Genomic DNA, 25680 nt, shown 5'->3' with positions numbered 1-25680 from the left:
GCTCTAAATTAAACCGGTGTCCCGAGAGCGGTGCTGGTGGGATCTGCTGGGTAAATGCACGCTCTGTCTCGCTGTTCTGCTGCCTCAGCCCATAAAACATCTCATCCAAGTGGGGCTGCAGGAGCAGGCGGAGCGGGACGCAGCTGTTGGCGAAGCGCTCCGAGTTTGGGTCCCGTAAAAGCAGCTTTTCACTCAAGGCCATGCAGAGGAAGTTTTGAAACAAGCATGCAGTTTGGTTTGGGTCTCTCCTGTAAGGGTTAAGTTTTTCATTGGTATTAAGGCCGAGCAGTGTCTGCAGGAGTCATATTGACACCCTAGTGCATGGTAACTCTACTCCTTTATTGACATGTTGCTAGTCAGGAGCACAATAGCGCTCTGTGTCTGCAAATCATTGCTAAAATCATCTCAAGAAAAAAAAAAAGTTTGAAAGCCCAACGCGAGACAAAGGCCCCAGAGCTGCACTGCGCCGCTCAAAACTCCCGAGTCAGCAACTTCTATTGATTAAAAACTAACCTTTAAAGTAACTCGCAGAGTGTGTGGTTAGCATTTAAATTTAAACATGTCATGAGTTGATTTGTGTTACTGAATACCAACTCCGAAGGAGTTACATTCACATCAGATTTTTTTTTTTTTCTAATTCCCTTAAGCAGCTAAAGTATTTCATGAAATGTCAATAGGGCAGGGGGGGAAAAAAAGGTGTTTTGGAGGGAAGGGACTCGCGCCCAGCCTCGCCGTTTCTTTTCCCATGCAAATAGTCACCCCAAAAAGAAAAGTGTGGGGAGCGACACACAATAATTAGACCTTTGTCTAACTTTCCCAAGTGCCAGAGAAAGACAGATTAATTAAATATACAACAGTGTTGGTTTTTGGAGTGGGGGTCTCTCTTGCTGTGGAGGTCATAAATTAGGCAGAATAAATAGTTCAGTGTGTTGGGAGCGGGGCTCGACGTCAGCGCGGCTGGCGGCGGTGGGAGGGCGCAGCGCCGCGCTTGCGGATGGCGGTCACGTCTGGGGCTGTCTGGTTGCCCTTAGCAACGAGACATGATGTAACACCGGGATGAACTTGAACTTGGGGGACTTGAAAAGGGAACAATAGACCAGAGCAATCAATAAAGCCTATTTCAGTGAAGGATTACAGAGCCGCTCTGGGGTAACCTTGTCTGCGAGGCGCGGGGTGAATAGCGAGATGCGTGAAGGAGCGCGGGGCGGCGGGGGACGGACCGACGGAGCGGCCGGGGCGGCCGGACACACGGACCGAGGGGCGGGGGGGCGGCGGAGCCCGGGCGGGCCGCGGGACCCCAGCGCCGCCGGCCCCGGCCCCGCGCGGCCCCACCTCCGCAACCTCTGCGCTTCTTTTTTTTTTTTTTTTTTTTTTTTTTTTGCCTTTTTTTTTTTCCCTTTTTTTTTTTTAAGGAGAAAAAAAAAATCAGCTTTTGAAACGAGGGAGGAGTGGCGAGGGCAGCGGCTCCCGCCACCGGCGGGCCATGTGCCGGGCCAGCAGCCATGGAGCAGCCGGACAGTGGGGATGGGAACCATCGCCTGGAACTGTTCAACCCCTCCACTCCACGCATTCGCAGCCTTTAACCCTTGCTCTCCATCACCTCGCAGTTTTAACCCCTCTACTCCATCGCCTCTAAATTTTTAACCTCTCTACTCCATCACCTCTCAGTTTTAACTTTTCTACTCCATCACCTCACAGCGTTCAGCCCTTCTACTTCATCACTTTGCAGTGTCCAACCCCTCTACCCCATCTCCTCTCAATCTTTACTCCCTCAACTCCATCCCCTCAGTCTTAACCCCCCTAACTCCCGTCATCTCTCAGTCTGTAACCCCTCAACTCCCCCTCAGTCTGTTGCCCGTCTTCCCTTTTACCTTGCAGTTTTAACCCCTCTACTCCCTCCCTTCTTGGACTTTACCCCCTTTCGTCCCTGCTGGGCAGTGCCACAGTTCCCAGTCCGGCCAAAAACTGTCACATGCAAACAAAAAGCCTGAGGGATGACCCTGAAAAGTTTGGAAAAGTTTGGAAAGTTAGGAGCTGGCAATGGCTGGAGGTGCTGGTGGTGGTGGTGGGAGATGCCTCCAGCACAGCACAGCCCACACTCCACGTCCCTGCACCCACCTAAAAATCAGTAGGGCCCCGCAGTCAGGGAGGAGAACGGGACTTGGCTCTGCTTCACGAACCCTGCCAGAACTTTCCTCTGTTTATAAACTTTACATATGCGAACTATTTCGTTTAATTGCAGCCTGAGTAAGTCTAAATATAAAATCTGCAGGCAATAGATGGAGCCGATATGGGACCGGTGTGTTTGTATTCAGAAGGGCGAGCGGAGGAAGAGTTAGTTAATGAGGTGTATTGGAAGCAGGACAACTTCTCCAATCCTGCTATTTATTTTACCAGTTCCTACCTCCATGGCAAGACCACATAATCTCCAAGTCCCACATGAAACTTGCCTCAGAGTCTTCCGTAAATGTTCATAAGTCCTCCCTGAGCTGATTGTGCTATCAATCATGCCAGAGGCCGAAAAGGAGCGGAGGAAAAACTTGGTAAAACTTGTCATCGGTCCATGCGCGCGCACGGACGCACCTCATATATTACAGGAGCCCCAGCAAAAAACAGGGGGTATCAGCCATGGCTCTTTAATACCTGAGTCTTTCTTGTTGTATTACTTTACTCCAGGCTAAATAGTTGCTGCTTGTTGGTGTATTCCCACAGCAATATGTCATTGCCAAGGAGCATCCCCCCGCGCGCACGGTCCCAGGGCCTAACACTGCTCCCATTCATGGCGGGTTCAGGTTGGGCTGACCCTGCCGGGGCCGGGACGGGCTCTCCCCAGTGCGGTGGCACTGCCCCGGCTCCAGCAGAGACCACTCCAGCTTCCCAACTGTGTTTATTTTCCTATGGAGGAGCGAAATTGCTTTCTGTGCTCCGGGCATCTGCGCCGTTGGGTTAAGGACGGTATTGTTGCGGGGCTGAATTCCCTGGGAATTCCCTCCCTATGGGAAAAAGGAGAAAAAGGGAAAAAAAATATTTTCCCAAAGAAAAGCTATTAGTCGAGGCCCACGTTTTGTTTTGAAACACAAGTATGGGCAGAGGTACGGGACATTTTCACTGATCCACTTTCCCCCAGATTTGCTTTATCCTGGCTTTTCTGTAGCGATCCACATTTCTCCTAAGAAAACAGCCCTGTTGTTGAATTTCTGTGCATCTGTTCCAGCGAGACAGTTGAAGCAGGGCAGTATAAAGCAACAGATGCTTATGCTGGCACATGCCTAAATACCCAAGAAAACCCCGACTGCAGGGTGATAAATGGCACAGAGAGGCGAATGTGTATCGCCTTTTCAGGGGATTAGACAAAAGTGAACTGGAGGGATCTTCAAGCCATCATCTATTAAAAAGATTGATAACTTGTAACGTGACATGACCCCCGCGTTCATCTGTAGCTATGTCCAGCGACTGTCGGCGAGGAAAAAAAAATATATTGATTTGTACAGTATTTTTAATTAAGCTTTGTAATTAGGTCAATTCGTCACGGTCTCAATTAGCCCCCCTCTTGGCGGAGGAGGCTGGCGGCCGTGCCCGGAGCCCTTGGGGAAGCGGCGAGAGCGGGCGGCCGGGGCTGACGCTTCTCCTTTCTCGTTTTTTGCAGTCCTGGTACCTGGGATAAAAGTCTCCGCTTCCCACCACGCACCGGACAGACCACCAGACCCCTTCCCACCTCTGTAACACGGAAGCAGCAGCAACGCAGCGCAGCGACTTCACATCGGCGGAAGGGGAGGCGAGCAGACACCGACAGCAAACTCGTACATGGAAATGGCAAACGTTATGGTTGAATGGCAAAGGCCGTAACTTTCTCTCGAGATTTGATTTTAATTTTTTTTTTAATTTTTTTTTTTTTTTTTTTAGACAACTTTAGGACTGTTGTAATTTCTCATATGGTGCTGGAAATGGTTGGGCTTCATAACTTTTGAAGTGTTTCATTGGTAGTGTAAGCGTTAGGTGACACTGAGTAGAACTAGCCTCTGCTGCTGCTTACCAACTCGCTGTTGTAACACACTTTCCATATGGAGCCTAACTGTTTTACAGTATCCTCATCGGATTTTCCCATACAGGTGTGAGACTTCTTGAGAAATCATGAAACACACTTAAACTATAACTTTTGTAGTAGCTGAATTCTGCAATATATAACTTACCAGACAGACATAGAGCATGTTTTTTTTTTTCTGTAACATATCGGGGAAAAAAAAAATGCAGGTTTCTTTTTTTTTGTTGTTGTTGTTGTTGGGGTTTTTTTTTCTTTTTTTTTTTTTTTACAGTCGGCACTTAGAGACGTAACATGAACCATAAAAGCATTGTCAACAATTTTTTTCCACTCGATTGCAGAGCGATTTAAAACATCAAACTACTACTATTCACTTAAAAAAAAAAAGAAAAAAAAGAAAAAAGTTTGAAATGCTGCACTTACATTTAAAAAAAACATTTTTCAACAATTTTCAACAATTACACAAAAATTCACGCAGAAATGGGGAAGTTGGTCTGTTTTGACAGAAACTGACAGGAATCAATCAAAACAATCGAATTTTGAATTGAGTAAAGTGCAATTTCATTGGATAGCTAAATATCTTTGTAAGATAGAGATTGTTGAAAATTCTATTTTTGTTTTCCAAGTCCTTCCACCCCAGGACTCTAAATTATTGGGGTAAAAAACAGCCTTGCAAGAAAAAGGGGAGCTATTTTTGCTTTTTATGTTTTTTATTGTTGAACTTGTATCCCTTTAAAACTGAAGGAAAATTAAAAAAAAAAAAAACAAATCTAATGGTGCTTTTACCACAATATGTTAACTACATTAAATGCTAATTAATCATTTTCTGTTATCAAAGCACATAACTAAAATGAAATCATAATATCTGTTAATTTTATAAGCTAAAAGTCACTATAATGGATTATGCCAATTCTGACAAATTTTACGTGTTTCCGGCAATATAGGGTTTATCAGTTCTCAAACACCTTGGGAATAAGAGAGAATGGTCCAGAAAGTAAAACACCTTCGTGTCCCTGAACTGGTACATTTTCTGGACTGCGAAGAAATCATTACAGAAATGAACTATGCTGATCTTCTTACAACTTATGCCAGTTCAAAGCAAGGGCACTTGCTGAAGAAGAAAAAATGAAAAAAAACAGACAAATAAGTAGAAAATGAAAAAAAAAAAAAAAAAAAAAAAGAAGTTTGGACCCCAAACGTCCTGTATCTTATGTACAAAAAAAAGGAAAAAAAAAGAAAAAAAAAAAGAGTGCAAGTGATTTTTTCTATCAGACAGCGGAGCACCCCTTTGCTTCACATGCAACTTTAAGAAGGTTTCCTATACTATACATATATATACGTTCTGGTTGGCGAGTCCAGCTAATCAGAGAAAGTCTCTGCATGTTCTAGTGTTAGTAACTAATTTTTATATAGTTAATGTAGGGTAAAGTAGAGTGCATTAAGACACAATATTGTAATCCCTATTCCAGGCACTTGCCTTTAAACTATGTTTGTTCGACCCTTCAGAAGGGTTTCTACTACTGTCCTATACAATCAAGTAACTGAAATTCTTGGGAAGACACTTTGCTCCTCATCTTTTCCCTGAAACGATGTTTTGTTTTGTTTTCTTAATTTGCACGAAACAAAAAAAAAAAAAAATTCCATATCAATGTGCCTTGCCCTGGATAGCGATTATTTGTGGAATTGTTGCACATGTTCCTATATTGAAAGGGGTTTTTCCCTAGTCAAGCATTTGGAGACACTTTTTGTAAATGTGACTTTTATGTCAGCCATTGTCAGTTCCAACATCTAGAATTAAATAGGATGTTAGTTGTTCCGCAGATAGGAGTAGTGTTTATTGTCCTGTATGGTCAGTGGCAGTGCTATTCTGAGATCTGTAGATGCTAGATTATCAGTATTTTTGGATGTTGCTGCATTTTACCTTTTATTTGGAGTCTTCCTTTTTTTGTTTTGTTTTCTCCCAGATATATGAAAATATGCAATACCTGCTTATATCATGTAGAAAAGCTTAGCAATTATTAATTTTTCTTTTAATTTTTTTTTATTTGACCAAAGTTGGTGCTGCACTTGACGCAGTGTGTTTTAGGTGTTTGTCTTTGTACTTTTGTGATTTTTGAATGCACATGCAGGAAGGGCTCTTCTTAGAGAAGCAGTCAAACTGTGAAGCACTAAGCTGAACCCTGCTTCAAGCAATTTTTGTTTTACAACTGTTCCTTTCACAAGCAAGCCTTAAAAAAAAAAAACAACTTCCTTTTTCTTCAGATCCCACACCCATTTTTATTAGCAGACTGCAATCAATCCACATTCAATAAAAGTATATAATGCCCATTTTTATATGCACGTTTTTAAACTTCCAAGTTCTGAAAATTGTTTACTGGTTATTCTCTATTTAAGGAAAAAATAAAATGTTTTGGATTTTCATATGTGTCTGATAAGTGGTTGAGTAGTCATTTTGCTCTATTGTATTGTGTGATTGTTAGTATATGGTATCACATCCTCTAGCCAGCATCCTTTGCCTTCCCTATAGCACTTAGCTGGGCATTACTTTATTAAGACATATGTGCACTAAAAAAAAAAAAAAATAGCAGCTTTCAGTGCTTCACAGTGAAGGGAAAAAAGCCTAGACAAACATTTTGTCAGAACCTTGCTATGAGACAAGGTATTACCAGTAAATTGGTTGTATATACAATAAAATTGCACCCTTTTTTAAACAAAACAAACTAAGCAATAGTTTGGGCAGTTAGTTGTTTTTAGTGAGCATGTTGTAGTCATGGCTGCAAAGAGAGAGAATTAAACTGCCCACTCAGAAGATATGTAATTTGTATGTTGTATAGTTTTATTGATTACACTGATTTATTCTACCCTATTTTATAATGCAGGACTTTTGTAATGTTGTTTAAATGAGGAAAAATTTCTGTCAAATTAGCTTAGTGGAATTTCTGATTGTTCGTTATAAAGGCAGCGTTCATAGAATTGCTTTTTTTTTTTTTTTCCTTTGGGAACTGGATTTAAGTTAAAAACTTTCCCGTTTCCTTTTTTTGTATGTATTTAAATACAGTTATTTTTCTTCTCTCAATGGTATAGCATATTCCTATGCTTGAGAAGTATAGGCTACTGAAGAACCATTGTAAATGGACATTACAGGTATGCTGTATTTTTGAAGGTATTTTTGTCATATTAAGTTTGATGACGCTAAAGTTAGGGAACTCTGAGCAGAATTGCGAGAAAAAAAAATGTTTTAAAGGCTTTAAAACATTAGGTAGGAGGTCAAGGGTGTTAACCAACAGGGGTTGTAAAGTATTACACACTAAATTCAGTTTGCGTTCACCTTCCTCTCACGCAGGAAACGCGGCAGTTCCGTTCTGTGCAGGTGTAGAGAACAAACAGTGTTTTAGTCCTCCTTTAGAGGAGCGGGGAGGCCAGCAGGGATGGGCAGGAGGGATGGGGCATCCATCCATCCCTCCACCCACCCACCCATCCATCCATCCCTGGATGGTCCTGGCGTGCGGGCGGCAGCAGAGCCCCGGCCCCGCGCCGGGCGCTCCTTCCGAGTCGCCCAAGAACTTTTTTTCCTCCCCGCCTCCTTCTCTCCAGAACTGTCAGACGCACAAATTCTCTGACCTGTGCCCACCCCCGCCCACCCAAATTTAAAGCCCTAGGGATGGCTTAGCGCGAATTGACTTTTTCCCAAGTTAATTCCTTTCTTTTTTTTTTCCCCTCTTTTTTCGGGTTTTTTAATTTTTTTTTTTAATTTTTTTTTTGAGCAAGGGCACTTGCTTTTCTCATGCCGCACACCCCAGCAATGCCATTATTATTTATTCTTTTTCCTTTATAATAAAAAAAAAACTTTCGGGCTTCGAGTTTAGGCAGCCATGGTACACTTTGTCTCTGTTGCTTGTTCCCCCTCCCCTTAAGGTCGAAGGGGAAAAGAAACACCAAGTTTTCTCAACTCCACAGTATTCAGTCAGCCCACAGGAATATGCAAAATCCCTCTAACATTTTTTTTTTCTTTCTCTAGTTCTCTTTGTTCCGTATATTTGCAGCTTTGTAGTAACAGTGTTATAAAATATTTACTGTACAAAAATACAAAAAAACCCAGATACATAGCCTAAAACAGGTTTTTTTTCCTTGTGGTGAATTATTTTTTTTTTAAGAATGTCAGTTAATATTGTACTTTGCATTGTGTCTCTGGAAATATCTTTTTTTTTCTTTTTTTTTGTTGGTAGAAGGCCTCCATCGAACAAAATTAAAACCATAACCGGCATGACAATGTAAGGAGAGCTTCAATGGCACCTAAACAATAAATAAATAACAAATTCAACCTCATGAGGTCTGTCGGAGGCAGGTCTTGTGAAGTTAACACTGCCTGCTAGGCAGGATTTTCATTAAATCAAGCTTACAATGCCAATTTTGTCTTGAAGTCAATGCATGTATTACTGTTTGACAGTAAACCCAGCTATGCCATCATCAAGTCCAAGGCTGCGCAATAGTCTAATTAGTATCGAGTACATTTTCCTTTTATTTTTTCCAATAAAAAAGCAGTGGGATGAAAATTGCTTTGATATATAGCAGGTAACATTGAAGCTATTCCATAGCACTTAACTGTAGTGAATACTGTGTCACCAATTCTGAAATCAATTTAATGTTTAATGCAAATCCATTACATGGTGCTATTACAGGCTGGCAAAATGATTTACAAAAATGTGACAACTTGGGCTCAATTCACTCTGCTTTCCAACAATGTAAATGCATAGCAGTGTTTATCTGCATGAAAACTATGCACTAATCTATCTGAAAAAAAAAAAAGAAAAGAATATATCAACTTTGGTATCTACTTTCCGTTTACTTCGATCCTTGCCTTTTCGGTCATTGTTATAATGCCAGCTTTAGGACAGAAAGAATTATAAGAAAACCAGCATAATACCTGATATATTAAAATGTAGTGCCTGTGAAATCTGTATTATATTGCTCTTCTGAAGTAAGATTTTTCTACACCGGTAGCCTTCGCTGTCTGTCAGAACCTTCTGATATAGGTGATGTAAAATAACCGTACAATATTAATGCATGCTATTCCATAATGCTTAGTAGCTGTATGAATATTACTCAAAGTTATGTTAGTCTTTTTTTCTGACTTGGTTCTTGTCAGATAGGTTTAAAGATATTTCACTGAGAACGCAAATTCTGTCTTTATTGATTTGGGGTGTTTTCAGTATTTTGGAGGTATACATTTACTTAAATTCAGTATTACTTGTGTTTTGGGTTTTTTTTCTTTTTTTTCTTTTTTTTTCCTTTTCTTTTTTTTTTCTTTTTTTTTTTTTTTTTTCCTAGAGGGCAGGACATGGTGTTTGAGACCAGAAATCCGTGCCTGGTAAGATTTTCGTCTCGAAAAGCTACCCTAAGAATTCAGAGAGCTTGCTCTGAAGAACAGTTCAAATTGAAGGGACAGTCCTTTAAACCCACAAATGAGACCGAGCTCATGTTGCGAGAGATTTCTTAATGGGCAGCGGTGAACCAGGTACCCATGCTTGACCCTTCTTCACACCAGACTTCCTCATATAGAAAGAAAAAAACCCTTTTAAAAAAAAAAAAAAAAAAAAGAAAAAAAGAAAAAAAAAACCTCATGTGGTTGTTTAGTTTCATGCACAGTTGCAATATTTTTCTTCAAACAAACTCTGTACAAAACTTTGGGCCCGATTCATAAAAGCTCCTTTGCTATTAACACGGGAGGCTGGTGGGCTCCTCTCCTCCAAATTGAGGGTGGGCTTCGCCCTGGCGAGCCCCGCTGGCCCTGCCCTCCCTCCCCTTCCCCTCTCGGCGGAGACCAGGAACCGCTGGGAAGGGGCCCTGGAGGAGGCGAGGCAGCGCAGGACCATGCTCCGAGCCCCAGAGGTGCAGCTTGGCAGGAGGAAAAGGGGGAGGAGGGCTCCGGCCGGTGCCGGGGGCTCGGGACACCGCGACTCGATCACAAAAGAGATCTTGTCCGCACCAGAACAAAACGCGCTCGATCGCTACCTCTGAGCTCTAGAGAAACCCTCCGTCGGGGCCAGCGCTCGCCCGCAATGTGAACTTTTGTACTTTGGATGCTTTTTTTTTTTCTTAGGGAAGACTGTTTTCCACTTAGTTAATCTTCTATGCTCGAGCATGAACAAAAACAATTGTGTTGGGTGAAATCCCCCCCCCCCTTTTATCTGCATCCACAAATTAATATGAGGGGAAAAACAAAAAGAAGATGAGTTTCTAGACGGAGCATGGTAGGGCGAGAGCGCCTGGCTCGGCATCCGCCACCGACGCCGCTCGTCCTTGTTGCAACTGCTGCCTTGGGGACAGGGCCGTGAAATTCTTGGGGAACACAATCGAGGAGAAATCTCCATTTTGGCCGGCTGTGCGGGTTCTCCCGAACTCTGCCCCAGCCCAGCCCAGTCCCTCAGCAGCGAGTTGAGATTTGAGGCGCTAAAATTTCCACCGGCCGTGTGAAAGATCTGCTGCAAATTCACTTGACACCCGTGTTAATACCATGTCGTGTTCATTTTTTTTTATGAGTCAGGCCCCTCGTGCCTCTAGTATACTTGTATTGACTCTCATAGTTACCATTTTAGTTTTACTGTGTTCTGTGAAAAAAAATTGTAATTGGTTGAGAATCACTGTGGGCATCCATTCTTATTCAACTAAGTCTCCGCAGGTTTTTTGAGCTGGTGTGGATTAGTTTAACTCTTGTATTCAACCATTAGTGCTACCACCTTCTCACATTACAATACAATTACTGGAAGCAAGTACTGCATTTCCTATGCAACAAAAAAGGAAAATAAAAAATTGCTAATGCTAACAGGCCGTGTTGTTATTTACTCCCAGCCGGGCTCGGGGTGGGGTTGCGGCTGTTGGACCATGGGCACCGCCGGCCGCCGTGGGCATCCACCTCTCCTGGCCCCAGCCCTGCAGCCTGGGCAGGCTCCCAGGCAGCAGCTTCATCCCAAATCGTGGGGATATTTGGTTAAATCGGGTCACTTTTGTCACACGGGCCACTCTTCCCCGTGGTTTTGGTGTCCCGTCGCACAAAATCGTTCCAATATCGGATTAATCCTCAGAAAACCTCTGCAGATTATTCATTCAAATTAAAGAGAGGAGGCACACCTAGGAAAGATCCAGGAGGTTAATAAATGCTGCAAATGCTACAATGCATCTTTAAATGCAGCTAAACTATAAAAATATTGCCACATTTCCGAGGAGCCCCAGTACAGCCACGGCTGTTGGGATTGACCTTGGAGCTGCTGGCAGAGCTGCCTCTCTCTGCGAGGCTCTGGGTGCAGAAATGGGCAACAATTAGGTTTTTTTACAAATGCTAAAGTCTCCTTCGAAGTTTCTCACTCTGCAACACCTTTTGCTTAAAAGATAAGTGCAGAATTTAGCATTTGCAGAAAGGGTTTTTTTGCATTTAAGCCATTCTGGCTGTTTTCTATGTAAAAGCAGCACTGAGCCCACACCTGAAGGGTGAGGGCTGGTTCAGCTCTGCCACTGCCCTTGGGGACAGCAGACAGGGACCCCCGTGACCCCCAGGCAGCACCAGCTGCAACACCAGCTCTTCCATTTTATTTGGGGGGAAATGAGTGTTTTCTAACAAATGTGTTCCTGACACACATAAACCGCTGTTATTTCCTTTCTCACACCTCCACAGGGTTTTAGTTTTGGCTACAAGGCCGGGGCGGGAGGGTCAGGCTGGGCACAGGTCTAATGTCACTGTCCCCAGGGTGGGAGCCTGTGTGTGCCCCTCGCAGTGTGCCTCCCATGTGGGCAGTGCTGGCACCAGTGCATGGTGTGGCAGCTGAGGACAGGTTGGAGCCTGTTCAATTTGGCTTTTTTTTCTCATAAAGGAGACCAGACAGTAAGGAAAAGCCAAATCTGTCCTCAAAGGAGACACAGTACCCCAGGCAGGGCTTGCCAACAGCGCTGGCCCCTGTCACCCCCACAAGCTCTGGGAGGAGGGAGGAAGAGGGGGGGTGAGGGGGCTGAGCCTGTGCTCGCTGTCCCAGTTGGGCAAAAAACAGCCCAAAGGGTGGTGGTGGTGCCCCGTGGGCTTGGAAGTGAGCCCAAGTGTGGGCCAGCCTGTCCCCTGGGGCTGCCAGAGCTGGATGCTTCCTCCCAGCACTGGCTGTGAGCACGGGGGATACTGGGGTGGGAGGGAGGGACAGGCACCCACCCGTGTGCATCACTGCATGAACAGACACAGAAAAACCAACACCTGCTTTAAAAAAGTGCAATTACACAATTACAGCACAAAGGGAGGTGTCGCCCATCAGCTCCAACTGCTCCTCGCCACTGCCCCTTCCCCGTTCTAGTCCATCCCTCCCTAAAAAATCATTCACTGTTATTTATTTATTTATACCCTTCACTGCTGAGGGTGTTGGCTGAGGTTTGGTGGAGGAAGCACGAGGGGTGCAAGGGGTGACCCTGTCCTCCCACAAGGATGATGGCTGTGCTGGCAGTGGAGCGAGCACTGTCCAGGGCTCAGGCACCACCTTCTGCTTTCTCCCTCCTTTCCTTGCATGTTTTCTTCCCCTCCAGCTTTCTGGCTTTCTCTTTCTTCCTGTGGGAGAAAAGGTCTCCATCAGCATCTAAGGAAATAAATCCCATTTATTATTTATTGCTATCAAAATGTGTCAGCCTGGCTCGGGACGCAGGAGGAATACGCAATAGCCCCTCACAGAAATCAAAAAACTTTGGGTGGAAAAAGCCCAGGGTGGTGTTCAGCAGGGAAATGCAGGTGCTTTGCCCTGCTCAGAGGGAGATCTGGCTATTTAACCTCTTCCTTAAATGCAAACATTGCTGTTGATGCAACTGGAACAGCACTCAGGTCTGTCCAACATCTGCTGAAGACCAGCCAAGACTGGAAATATTTATTGGTTCAGTGCTTCAGCAACGCTGTATTAATTGCAGCTGATGTTTTGATGGGCAGTTAGCACACAGGTATTGATGAAAATGGCACCACTTCATCTCAAAATTAACTGCTTGGCCATTCAGCAACAGGAGCTGATAAATTATGGCAATAAATTTGCCACGCAGATTTATGGCACCGTAATTCGGGCCCACAGGCACACTCTGGTGGGGACAGGGACCACGGTCAACACCCTTCATTCCCTACCCATGCATAGCCCCAGGGGAATTCCAAATGCTTCCAGAAATTTGGGTGCAGGAGTTTTATAGCCTCTCAGGTCTTGGTGCTCCTTTAAAATCAATGATGTCAGGGGCCAAGGGACCCTCCCTGCCACAGGCAGCTGGAGGCATGGCCAAGTCTCCAGCAGCACAGGGGATGCTCTGAGCCACCTCCTCTTCCTCTGGATCAATGGAAACAAAGGAATGCCGAGCTTTCCCCACTGGTGTTATCTTTATGGAGGCCATTGGTGAGGAGAGGAGCCACCTTTTAAACCATGCAGGCATCTCACTTTCCTAAAAACCTTTGAGAAACAGAGCCAGGCTGCTGGTGCTGCAAAAGGGAAAGATGTCACTTGATTATTAATAGCAATATTATTAGTAGTATTGATATTATTATTGTCATCATCATCCTCTCACCAGTGCTGCACTCAGCATGTGCTTATTTATTTATTTATTTATTTATTTATTTATGTCCCATTCAACCCTCAACAAAGCATTGCTGCCATTCAGGGAAGCCCCAAAGCCGCCTCTTTTTCCAGGCTTTTTTAGGTTTTTTACAGGATTTGCTCCAGGAGGGACACAAAGTGTGGGCAGGGGCTGCAGCCCAGCCTGTGCCACCAAAATATTCATCTGCGGAGGATGAACGGCAGCTCCCTGCCTTGGGCAGCAAAGAAATTGGAAAATATCCCTAAAAATGTGATTCATAGGACAGAGCACCTGCCTGCACACTGCATTATCCAAACCCATTAGGGTGAGGGAGATGCAGCCAACTATTTTGGGATATGGGGTTTAATTCCCCCTCCCTATTGTTCCTTATTTCCCCGCAGGAATTTCACATCCCGACACCTTTTTTTCCCTTCCCAAATTCTTCATGTTGTTACTGGGTGGAAGAGGCCCAACTTATAGAGAAACTTCAGCTGGATGTTGCATTTATAAATAAATGTGACAAATTTAATAGGGTAGGATAGGTATTTGAATTATTGATTGTTAAATATTTAAGCTGCAAGTCCCCATCCATCAGCGTGTGTGAGAAGGCTCAGGGCAGATTTATGATGCTGGAGTTTTCCTGGTTAGCTGGCACTTGGCATTTCTATTAATTATAGCCCACACATTGGGGTTTTTTTCAGGATTTGTTAGAAGTATTTATAAAAGATGTCCCTATTATACCATTTAAATATTGTTTGTGCAACTGGAACGTGTTTTCTATTGTGGATTAATACCCTGTTTGATTTAGGGGAAAATTAAATTAGAAGGTGTAAGTCTCGGGAGATAAATGCTTTATTTGAGAAGGGTTTCCACCACTAGAAAGCACAAAGTTTTTCTTTTAGACATAAATATTTTGCTCCAGGTGTTTGCCTGGGTCTGCAGGTGGGTGGAAAGGCTTTAAAGTGCCCTTGGCGACAGGGAGTGGGAGAGGGGGCACGTGGTGGGGAGGGGGCAGGATGGAATACATCCTATTTATTAATTTGAAGGGATTTAAGGCCTCCCCCTCTGACGATTTCCCCGGGAAGGATGCGAGCCCTGGAGCAGGAAGGGTCTGTGTGAGGGAGGAAACCGCCCGGGGCCGCCAGGTCAATAACGCGCCTCCGAAAAAAAAATCCCCTCCCGAGGTCTGGGGCTGTGTGATGGATTGTAATTGCTCAAGAAGAGCCATTACGGCCCCTTAGGTCAATACCCTGCATTTCCAAAGTGCTTTAATTAATACATGTTTACATCAGGTACAGCAGGGACTTCTCTGGGCCGTGGTATTAGGCCAAGAAAGACTTCAAACTTTCGTCATTTGGGCAGGGGGGGCACGAGTTTAGTCTCTTAGTGCTTTATTGCCCCTTATAAAAACACATCTTGATGTCATGAGCAGGAAGAAAATCTTCATTCAGCAAGAGCAACACATCCCCTCTCACTGGGGCAGCGGCCAGGGGGTCCCACAGGGCAAGAGGGGCCCCTGGGGCTTCACCGACTCACCCACCTCATCCTTCCTCTCCTGGTTGTTCTTTTAGAGTCACAAAAAGTTACCAGCATAAAGAGAAATTGCTGCTGCTCCAGGCGAGTGAGGGATGCTGCCAGTGGGGAAGGCATCCAGGCACTCCAGATTATTTTGGAGAGGGTGAGCCACAGCCTCCAAAGTGTTTTTAAATAATTTGAAAACTTCTGTTTTCAAGCCACAAGTCACCCGTCCTGCTGGTGGCACCTCAGGGCTCAGCCACCTCCCTCTGTCACCTGCCTTCCTCCTGGGTGCTGCTGTGATCTTGAACATGCAATTAAATATATCAAGGATATTAATTGAATTAAAATATAATTAAATATAAGATAATTAAATGTAAGGAGGACGTGGACCTGCTGGAGCGAATCCAAAGGAGGCCACAGAAATGCTCCAAGGGCTGGAGTTCTTCTGCTGTGGAGCCAGGCTGGGAGAGCTGGGAATGTTCACCTGGAGAGGAGAATGATCCAGGAAGAGCTGAGAGCCCCTTCCAGTGGCTAAAGGGGCTCCAGGAGAGCTGGAGAGGGACTGGGGACAAGGGATGGAGGGACAGGACACAGGGAATGGCTTCCACTGCCAGAGGGCAGGGATGGGTGGGATATTGGGAATTGTTCCCTGTGAGTGTGCTGAGGCCAGGCTGGAACAACCTGGGACAGTGGAAGGTGTCCCTGCCATGGCTGGGGAGGATGAGCTTTACCATCCCTTCTGAGCCAAACCATTTTGGGGTTCTGCAGCCGCTCAGGGCTCAGTCCGGTGTTGGGCTGGTCAGGACATCACCCATGGGACACGGATTTACCTGCCGGGGTCATTCCAGGTCTGTGCCTTGCTGTGGGAACCAGAGGTGTTCCATCTCTCCTGGATGTGTAGGGCTGGGATCTGCCCTTCCCAGAGGGGCCAGTGACCAGCAGGTACCTCTAAAAACATCAACTCCACCAGCTCATTGATTTCCTTCTTCTCATTGTATTTTTTTTTCTCCCCCCTCGCGCAACCACAAATTACAACCGGCGCTGCTAAAAATCACTGGCCTATCCACAAATTTTAATTAAAACCCAAATAAATCATTTTGGGCGCTGCACTTGCACACAAACAATGCGGGAGATGGCACACTCACAGCGGCCTGTCAGCGGCCGCTGACTAATGAGTCGCTGTGAAAATACAACCCCAAGGGCCGGAATTGAAAGCAGATTCCTCGGCTAACGAAGGGCACATGCGACCCCGCCGCGGCCATCGTGGCAGAAGGCACCAAAACCAGCTCTGGGGGCTTGGGGGGGCGAAAGAAAAATTTTGTCGAGGCTGCAGGCCGAGGTTTATTAAATAAAGCGCGGCGGGGAGACGCAATAGCGCAGCTGCAGCCCTTTCGCCCGGCGATGGAGTCATGTTTTCCCCTGTCCTTGCAGCAAACAATAACCATATGCTGGGTTTGTTACCAAATGTTTATTTTATTCCTTCATTAGTACACAACGAGGACTTGGAAAAAAGAGGTTTCGTTGCTCCGAGCGCTGGGGAGGAGCTTTTCAGCAGGGCCCAGCTGTGCCGCGCGGAACTCGCGGTGCTGCCCAGCGCTGCTCGCCCAAGGTTGGGCTCTGCCATGTGTCACCACGTGTCCCTGCTGTGCCCCTGGACACAGGGATCCTAGCCTGGCTGGAGGGGCCAGGATGGATCCACGGATCACACGGTTCCTCCTGCCCCAGGGCACGGTGCTGTGGGGAAGGGGCCAAGTGAGAGCTAAGGAAAACCTCTTCAGCTCTTCTGTCTCTCCAACAAACTCTTTTCCCGTGTTCTGGGAGCTGTCCCTGTCAGATGTGACACAGAACACCCAAGCCAGGAGAGAATTCCTGGTTGTGCGCTGGAGCAGAGGTTTTGGCGTGTGCTGGTGAAGCCAGCACAGATGGGAACCCCAAGATCCTCACCAAACGTCACAAGATCCTTTTTTGTAAGCCTTGGAAATGAAAGCTGGTTTTGTGACGGGGCTGTTCCCTTTCTAGGAGCAGTGGCCTTGGCCCAGCTCTGCTCAGGACACTCGGCCTCACCTGTGGCTGCTCCTCCAAGGAGGAGCCCAAGGGACACCCCTGGTGCCTTCAGGGATCCTCCCTCCCTTCATGGACCCCATCCTCCCTGCCTGCACCACCCCCTTCACGCACAGAGCACCACAGGAAGGTGTCCTCCCAAGGCCAGCATTCCTCTTCCAACCAGAAAATATCCACAAATGCCCCGAGTTTGGCAAAACCCCATTTTCTCAGGGAGCACCTCCACCAAACAGGTAAGGCAGACCTGAGTTTAAAAGTTTGGGGTTTTCCCTGCTAAAGGACTCAGAATTTCCAGCCAGGAGCTGCATCTCCCACACAGGCATGGAGCTTGGAGCCACAGTTCCTAAAAAACACCCAACAGGACAACTCTCCCTGCAGCAAATGCTGCATTTCCACATAGAATCTCCCTGTGGCAAAGCATTTCCAGCAAAGAGCAAGGACTTGTGCTGCTCCCCAAGTACCCAAAATGATGCTATTTCCACCAAGAATGATGCTGTTACCACCAAGAATGATGCTGTCCCTACCAAGAATGATGCTATTTCCCCAGGAATGATGCTATTTCTACCAAGAACAATGCTATTTCCACTCCATAAGGATGCTATTTCTTTGGAGGAAGGATGGTAACTCACCCCAGAGCATCCCAAGCAAGGAAATTCCTAGAAATGGGAGCTGGGCCACCTCACTTGCCTTTACTTTTTGGGTTTTTTATCCCCCCCTTAAAGCTGCCTTGTGAAAAGAAAGAAAAATATGGTCTGTGTGTGTTGCTCCTGCAATTCAAAACGTGATCTTGACTGAGGGAAAGCTACCAAAAAAAAAAAAAAAAAGAAGAAGAAGAAGAAAAGAAAAAAATCAAACCTCTCCCAACTGCTCATGGGAACAAGATGTGGAGCACATGAGGCTGTCCCGGGGAGAAAGTTTGCTAAAAACAACACATGCAGATTATGTACATAAAATGTCATGAAACATCAGCAGAGAAACCCGTGTGGAGGTTCAGGCTGCTGCAATTTCAGCTGAGATGGGCCAGATGAAGGACACCCAGCACTGGGAGTGTCTGCAGCAGGACCAGCAGCCAGGCCAGAGCTCAGGGACCACCTCTGACAGAGCCAAAACTGGGTGGAATGGGGCTTATTTTCATGATTTCCTGGCTAAGGAGGGTCAGGCACAGCCCCTGTACCTGCAAAGGGTCTGTGAGTCTCCTAAATCAGAGCCATTTTGCTTAAATATTTAACAATATTTAATATGAAGTGAAGAAGAGGCAGAGCCTGACCTGGGGTCAGGCTGGGCTCGCCACAGGGGCAGCAGCAGCACATCCTGGTGGCTCTTACATGAGGACAAATTGCAGAACAAAATCCATGTTCCAAAATACATGGAAGTGTGTAGCCTGAGGGAACACTCCCACCTTGCCATAGCTGGGGGCTCCTGGAGAATCGCTGTTTCTGCTAACAGGAGTCATTATCTTACAAAAAGAGAAGAGAACAGGGGAGACAAATTAAATAAAAGATGAATATTTCATGAAAATGGACAGCTAAGAAGAGTTCATCCATTTGGCAATCAGTGGAAAAGCCCCAACACCGTTTTTACCAGCACAGAGGGCTCCAGCAGGACAGCCAGAGGAGGGAATGCCACTGCCCCCACCATCCTCTCCCAAAATACAGGGATGATGGATTCATTGCTGCTGAGCTGTGCATCCCCCTGACACCCCTGCAGCCCAGCCCTGCTGCCTGGGTACGTATTAAAATGAGTTATGTAGGTCACTGTGTGAAAACAAACAGTGCTGTGGATGCATGCAAATAGCACAGCAGAACTCCCAGAAAATTTATATCGCAGCCAGAGGACTAAGGAGGGAGCGTGGAAAATGTCAGCCACGTTTTAATGCCACCCCAAAGGGCTCTGGGGGGTCTGGCAGCCCTCCTCAGTGCCTGGGGGAGCGCTGGGATCCTCCCCTCCACCAGCAGGATGAGAGTCTGGGATGGCTCCTCTGGCACAGGAATTGGAAGGGATCTGCTTCACCTGGGATGAGGGATGAGCTGGATGAAAAAATCCCCTTTTTTCTGTGATTTGCTGTAGAGGCAGAGGTGTGGGTGACAGTCACAGCCCTGGGGAGCCTGCACAGCTGGAAATCACAGAATCATGGAATGGTTTGGGACCATGGTTTGGGTTGGGAGGAGCCTTAAAGCTCATCCAGTTCCACCCCTGCCAAGCTGCTCCAAGCAATGCAGAAATTCATAGAATCCTTGAATGGCTTTGGGTGGAGGAAACCTTAAAGCCTGTCTTTTTTCATGTCACCTCCCACTATCCCAGGCTGCTCCAAGCCCCATCCAACCTGGTCCTGGACACTTCCAGGGATCCAGGGGCAGCCACAGCTTCTCTGAAAAACCTGTGCCAGGGCCTGCCCACCCTCCCAGGGAAGAATTCCCAGCATGATGTCCATTATTCCTGGAGAGGATGAGCATTTTCCCAGCGAGGCTTTGGCTGTGGGGCAGGAATGCTGGCGAGGTCTCCCATTCCCTGTGGCTGGGAGAGGAGAGGAAAAGGCTGAAATTATCCTGGGATGCAGCACTGGGATGCTCCAGAGCCTGTTCCAAAGGGCAGGAGCTGCTGGCTGAAGGGGGATTTGCACCTTTGGAAATGCCTGGATGGGGCAGGCAGAGGAATGACAGGATTGCCAAATCCTGGAGCCTGATGCTGTTTGGGAAGCTGCAGCCACCAGGAGTTCCTGTGGGAAAGAACATTTCTCATCATTTCAGCTGTGGGAGCAATGCTTGAAAATGCACGCTCTGGAGCCAGGAGACAAGGAAAATCAGATAAAATGTACTTCTGTACAGGATTTTGAGGTGAGACTCATGACTTTTTAATGGACTGGACTGATTTCACTCCCGTTGTGTCGCTGCTGGCTGGTGCAGATCCAGCTTCTTGCTGTCCAGCCAAGCCAGAGATCCTTCCCTGCTCTCCCAGGCAGACTCCCACATTTCAGCCACAGGGAAGGGTGCAGGATTCATCTGGGCAGGCAAAACCCTGAATAGCTCAGCCAAGAATACACTTGAACTCAGGAGGTCAGCAGCTCAACATTGTGCTGTCACACCCATCTCAGGGGTTCCATTCCCCTCCTGAGTCCTCATCAGGAGACAGACCAGGCACTGATTGATTTGGGGGATCTCTCCTTGGGCCAGAAAGGACTTCACAGGCTCTGCACTGGAAGAGGACTGAGGGACATGAGCAGCCTGGAGGATCATCCAGCTCCAAAACCAAGGCAGGAGCGACAGCAGCTGAGGATGGGAGCTTGTGGGAGCAGCAGTCCAAGTCCCCCCCATGCCCCCTCCTTCAAAAACACATTTGGTTCAGGAAACCAGAGGGTTTGGGTGCTGGGGGCACTCAGACTTCCCCTTCTTGCCCGCACAAAATGATGAGTATCTCCCACCCACTGCACACACCCAGCTTTGCTGGCTGCTGTGGCACAGCAGCTTTGCAGGAGAGTCTCGTCTTTGTTCACCTAGGAGAAAGTAATTGGTCAAATTTAATTCAAAGAGGGATCAATTAGAACAGGTTGTGATAGACAGTTAGGTCAGCAGCAGCTCCTATAAATCGCGGGTAGAATTTCCTCCTTCACCATCCACCAGTTTGATGTAGGAAATGGCTCATTTGCAAGCTAAAGGTTTAATTAGGAGAAAAAAGAAGGTCAGCAGAGATCAGATGTGAATTGCAAAGTGCTAAAGAAGTTTACTGCAGCAATGTATTTATTGAGAGCCGTGCTATAGATCTGCTCCCTCTCTGTCCAGAATGCTAATGGCACCCCTTTGAATTCCTCCTCTCCACAGAAAATTCATCGATAATATCTGGGATGTTTTAAGGCTGTTTGCCACATGGGCTTTTTTAATGATAATCAAGACTCCCTTACCCATCTAGTTAATTGTGGATCCTTCTTTCCAGGTCAGGTTTCCAGAATGTGACACCCTTTGGGCTGCTGTTTCCTCTCCCATCCATGGCAATGTGAGCCTGGCAGAGGGTATTTATTGCTCCCCATCACCAAGGGCATAGTGACAATGTAAAATGGGCCAGAAATACCAATATGATGAAAATTCATGGTGCTTCTTCCTCACCTCACTGTACTCTGGGTGGTTTTTATGGATGTGTAAACTGCAGGAGTAAAAGAGTTCTGCACAAGCTCTCTTGAAAGCAATGCAGTGACAGTAATGTGATTACACGAGGTTTTGGCTCAGTGGTGACAGTGCTGAGCTGGCCCAAGGCAGCAGAGCCTAAAGTTAAGCCATGCCATTGGTCTCAGCTCCTGGTCCAGGGAGGCTGTGCATTGGTGTGGGCTCTGCAGGCTGGGGAGGAGCAGGCTGTTCCTCTGTGTGCTGCTGTTTGGGACCCTGGGATGAGCCGGCCACGGTCAGGCTCTGCTGCTGCTCCTGCAGAGGAGATGAGGGGCACCATCTCTTCATCAGCAGCAGCAGCTTTCAGCTGGGACAGAATAGATTTAGATTGGATATTGGAAAGGGATTCTTCCCTGGCACAGGGTGGGCAGGCCCTGGCACAGGGTGCCCAGAGAGGCTGTGGCTGCCCCTGGATCCCTGGCAGTGCCCAAGGCCAGGCTGGATGGGACAGTGGATATTCCTGGGACAGTGGAAGGTGTCCCTGCCCATGGCAGGGGCGGGACTGGGTGGGCTTTATGGTCCCTTTCAACCCAAACCATTCTAGGATTCCATGATTTTGTGGTCTCCAGGAGATCCATGAGTGCTCCCTCCTGCTGTCCCTGCCCCCTGTGTCTCTGGGGGTTCCCACTGGAGAGGACTGGCACATTGGTGCTCTGGGTGCACCTCTGGGGCCTCATCAACAGGCACAGACCAGGCATCTTCCAGCCTGATCTGCTCTGCAGCTGAGGCTGGGAAGGACTCAAGGTCCAGAATCACCAGGGCTCCAGGCATCCCAAACTGCCCTCGTGAACACTGCGATTGGGGGCCCCATTCGATGTCACACATGATTAATGGCTCTGCACAGGGTACAGCAGGACAAACCCTGCAGAGGTCCAGGGACAGCCACCAAGGTGGAGAGAAATCAAAATGGCAGCTGGGCCTGGCTGGAAAGACAAGAGCAATTTTTCCAGTCACTTCCATTTGTTCCAGTATCACTCAGTCCCCCGCCCAGTTTGATGCGAGGCTGCAATTCCTCTCTGTGAGAAAGGACAGCTACAGCAGCTCCAACTGCACATTGATGTAATTAAACAGGCAACGTTAATTCCCAGCACCTGAGACTCCGGAGCTGCGTGCAGGGATGAGAACACTGATTTCAATCATTTCGGCAGGGCCAGCAGCAGGAACAACAGGCGCAGGACAGAGGAGGCTCCTCGCTCTTCTGGAGGATCAGAAACTCACCACAATTATCAGTCAACACTTCCAGCTGTCTGCTAAAGGCTAAAGCAAACACACATCCCAGCTCTGAGGCTGCAGGCGGCAGAGCTGTGATTATTTCAAAGTTTAACTGCTGCCTCCATCTCCAGACACAGAAATGAGGACGATCCCGACGTATCCCGCTTCCACCGCTCCTCCTGCAGCAGCTCCAGTGGCTTCTAGGATGCTTCAGACTCAGGTGTGAGGTGTAGAAAGCATTAAGTTAACCCTTTCCTACCTTCAGCAGGGAAAAGCTGTGTTACCTTGGACCAGCCACATTCCCATTAAAATATCAGCTCCTACGAGCCTCGTGGGAGGAGCAGGAGATTCCCTGGGCTCAGCTGAGTGTGTGGGGGAAATCCAGGTGCTCCAACACCCAGGTGGTGTTTGACATCAGACAGAGGAGGTGACAGACCTCCTGTGTCCCCGAATCATTGACTCACATCTCTGTCTGTCCCAGTTTAAAAGTAAGGCCTCCAGAATGGGATCCAGCCAAGGGAGCCGCGTGGGGCTTTATCCCGTGGCCTCCTCTGCACCAGGAATGGCACAGCTACCACTGTGGGCCATGGGTATGGCTGGATTTATGGAGTATTCATTATTTTAACAGCACTCATTGACTTAGGGTCAAAAATCTTTTTCCAGCATTTTTTTTTTATTTAAGGAAAGAGCCCGTATGTCACAATCTCATGCCTCATCTAATTGGGTAAGTGTTTCCTTTGTCCTTGAAACCGAAAAGTAGACGGCGTATCCAGGAGCTACAGAATGAAAAAGCATCTGCCTTTGGTATTTGGCAGGCCTCAATTAAAAACCTGCTGCCTGGGCTATCACTTTTTCTTTAATTCTGACCAAAGTGCTTCTGCTTGGGTTCAAGCGGACGGTTCTGAAGGTTGAGCTAAGGGAACGCAAAAAACCCAAATATTTTGGAATAATAATTAATGTTTTACGCACAACAGGAAAGGATCCCAGATCCAGAAGCCCAGAGCCGTGCTGGAAGCAGAGGAAGGGCTCAGATCCCCTCCAAGTGTTTCCATAAGCTCGTGCTGGAGCAGAGCTCAGGCCCACGCTCGAGCCCACTCCCGGCTCCACAAATCCAGAGCTCAATATGCACAAAACACCTCCATCTTTAAAAAATAATTGAAAAGGTGCACTCTGAAGTTCACTGGATCGATCCCACTGAATTTATTTAGAAGACACTTCATTGTGTCAAAGATTTAATGGCGAGGTTACGATGCCCAGCCTGCAGAATGTCAATGCGCCGCAGCAGCGCCAGCGTCGCAGGGAATGCTAAAACCCTCGGCAGCGCACGCCCCAGCAGACCTGCCAGCTCTGTGGAATATGAAAATTATTGCAATGAGCTTAGATAAGATGCAGGCTGCTAGGGGAAAGGCAGCACAGGGGCTGGAATTCCGTGTGTGTCTTGTGAGAAGCGGGATGAAATTTTGCAGCCTCCCTGCGGAGTCCTTGGCCGGCCCCTCTCATCCCTTCGGGCTCTCGCTCCCAGGCTGCCCCCTGGAAATGTGTGTGTCTGGACATGAGCAGCATTTCCCGGCACACTTGATTAAATACCTCCCCTGGTTATTTATTGCACATTAAACAACATCTCTCCTGCACGTACCTTGCCTGGACAAAAGCTCTTTGCTCTCAAGTGCCGAGCTCAGCATGTCGTAGGCCAGAGCTCCGCAAACCTCCGGCAGCACCCACCAGCATTCCCTGCTTATTAAACACCATTTCTGGGACCTGAGAGTTACCCTGCTTTCCTACAGCTTACACTTCTTGGTGCCTGTGATGCAGTTTTAATGCAGAACATACCCAAAGGGTTTTTTTTTCCTCTCTTTCTCTCTGTCCTTGGGGAATCTCCCTGTTGGGTGCTGCAGGAACAATCCCGAGCCACCGAAGGACTCCCAGGCTGTAAAGTTTCAAGCGAAGCGGGAGGGCGGGGGAAGGAATGACAAGTCCTTTTTACTGAAATTCTCTCCCCAAATGGATTTGGCAGAGCCGGGCTCTGCTGATCTTAAAGCAAGGTTTATCATTCGTGCAGGCTGCTGCCTGAAGGGGGAAAAGATCTTTGAAGTTGCTGAATGATGGAAGGGTCTCCCCCCTCCTCTCCCTCGCACACATTTTTTAAGGGTGGTGACTGGGAGATGCTCAACTGCCCTGAGTCAGGAAATTACATGACAAATTAAACAATTATGTGTTTTAGTGCTGAGCTTCTATTTAAACATTTAGCATCAAACGAGCTTTTTAGCATGAATTCCACAGGCATTATACTTTCCCCACCACCTGTAATTCCACGCTGGGTTATTTTCCCTGCATCTCAAGAGCTCCCCTGGTCCAGTATCTACACCGTGGAGATATTTCTTTATCATTTAACTTTATTACAGAAGGCACTACTGCCTGGACACTGTTGGAGTGACAAGGACTATTTCCTTAATTACTGTACATTGATAATAGCATTTACTCTGGCAGCTCCAGTGCTATTCAATCAAGCAAGATTCAATACAAAAAAGCTGATTTGCCAAAAAAGAGATTAGCATAAGTGCCTACAGTCACATTCTATTTTTGAAGGTAAAGCTACTGTGTCTGTGAGCTTTCTTGTGGGAACTTTATAAAGAGAGATTAATCTAGTTTATCTCCTTCAAAACATATTTGGGGAAATCGCAGAGAGTCACTGTTTAGGCTCTTTTGGCAATAATTTTCTATAAACATGTAAAATAAAGACCTGCACAGAAAGTGCTAATCAGCAGCAGGAAGGTGTAATTTTTTCACTTACGTGGACGCAGACATTTGTGGTGAAAAACTCTGTGTTCCCCAGTTTGCTGTTGCTGTTCTTTGTCATTTAATCAAGTGGTGACTGTGGCTGTTGCACTTTAAAATTAAATGCTATTATTTATGGTAGAACTTGTGCTGGTTAAAAGTGCAAAGCTCAGCACTGTGTACGTTTGTAAGCAGAAGGTTAAGCAGGACATTTTAAATGGTAAAGCAAAGGGCTTAATCAAGGCTGAAGAGCAAAATGCAGTGGGATAACAGATACAGTAAATAGGCATTAATCACCATACAGGCTTAATCCAGGTATTAGGCAGTCTTGGGGCTAATTCGAAGACTCAC

The 25680-nt window shown here is 46.7% G+C and overlaps 1 protein-coding gene across 10 annotated transcripts in view; it reads left to right on the top strand.

The window, feature by feature from the left end:
- Positions 1-9428, top strand: part of NFIA (nuclear factor I A) — a 244444-nt gene extending 235016 nt beyond the window's left edge. For all 10 annotated transcript variants that reach the window (XM_084211881.1, XM_084211877.1, XM_084211885.1 and 7 more), the window contains one exon: positions 3647-9428. In XM_084211881.1, the coding sequence (XP_084068007.1) occupies positions 3647-3664 (18 nt within the window). In that variant the 3' untranslated portion in view covers positions 3665-9428. The remainder of the gene's footprint in view (positions 1-3646) is intronic.
- The last annotated feature ends 16252 nt before the right edge of the window (positions 9429-25680 follow it).

This window comes from Fringilla coelebs (assembly GCF_963513975.1).
Source record: "Fringilla coelebs genome assembly, chromosome: 9".
Taxonomy (NCBI): Eukaryota; Metazoa; Chordata; class Aves; order Passeriformes; family Fringillidae; genus Fringilla; species Fringilla coelebs.
The sequence above is the reverse complement of the archived record's forward strand: the minus strand, read 5'-3'. Positions and strand labels throughout refer to the sequence as shown.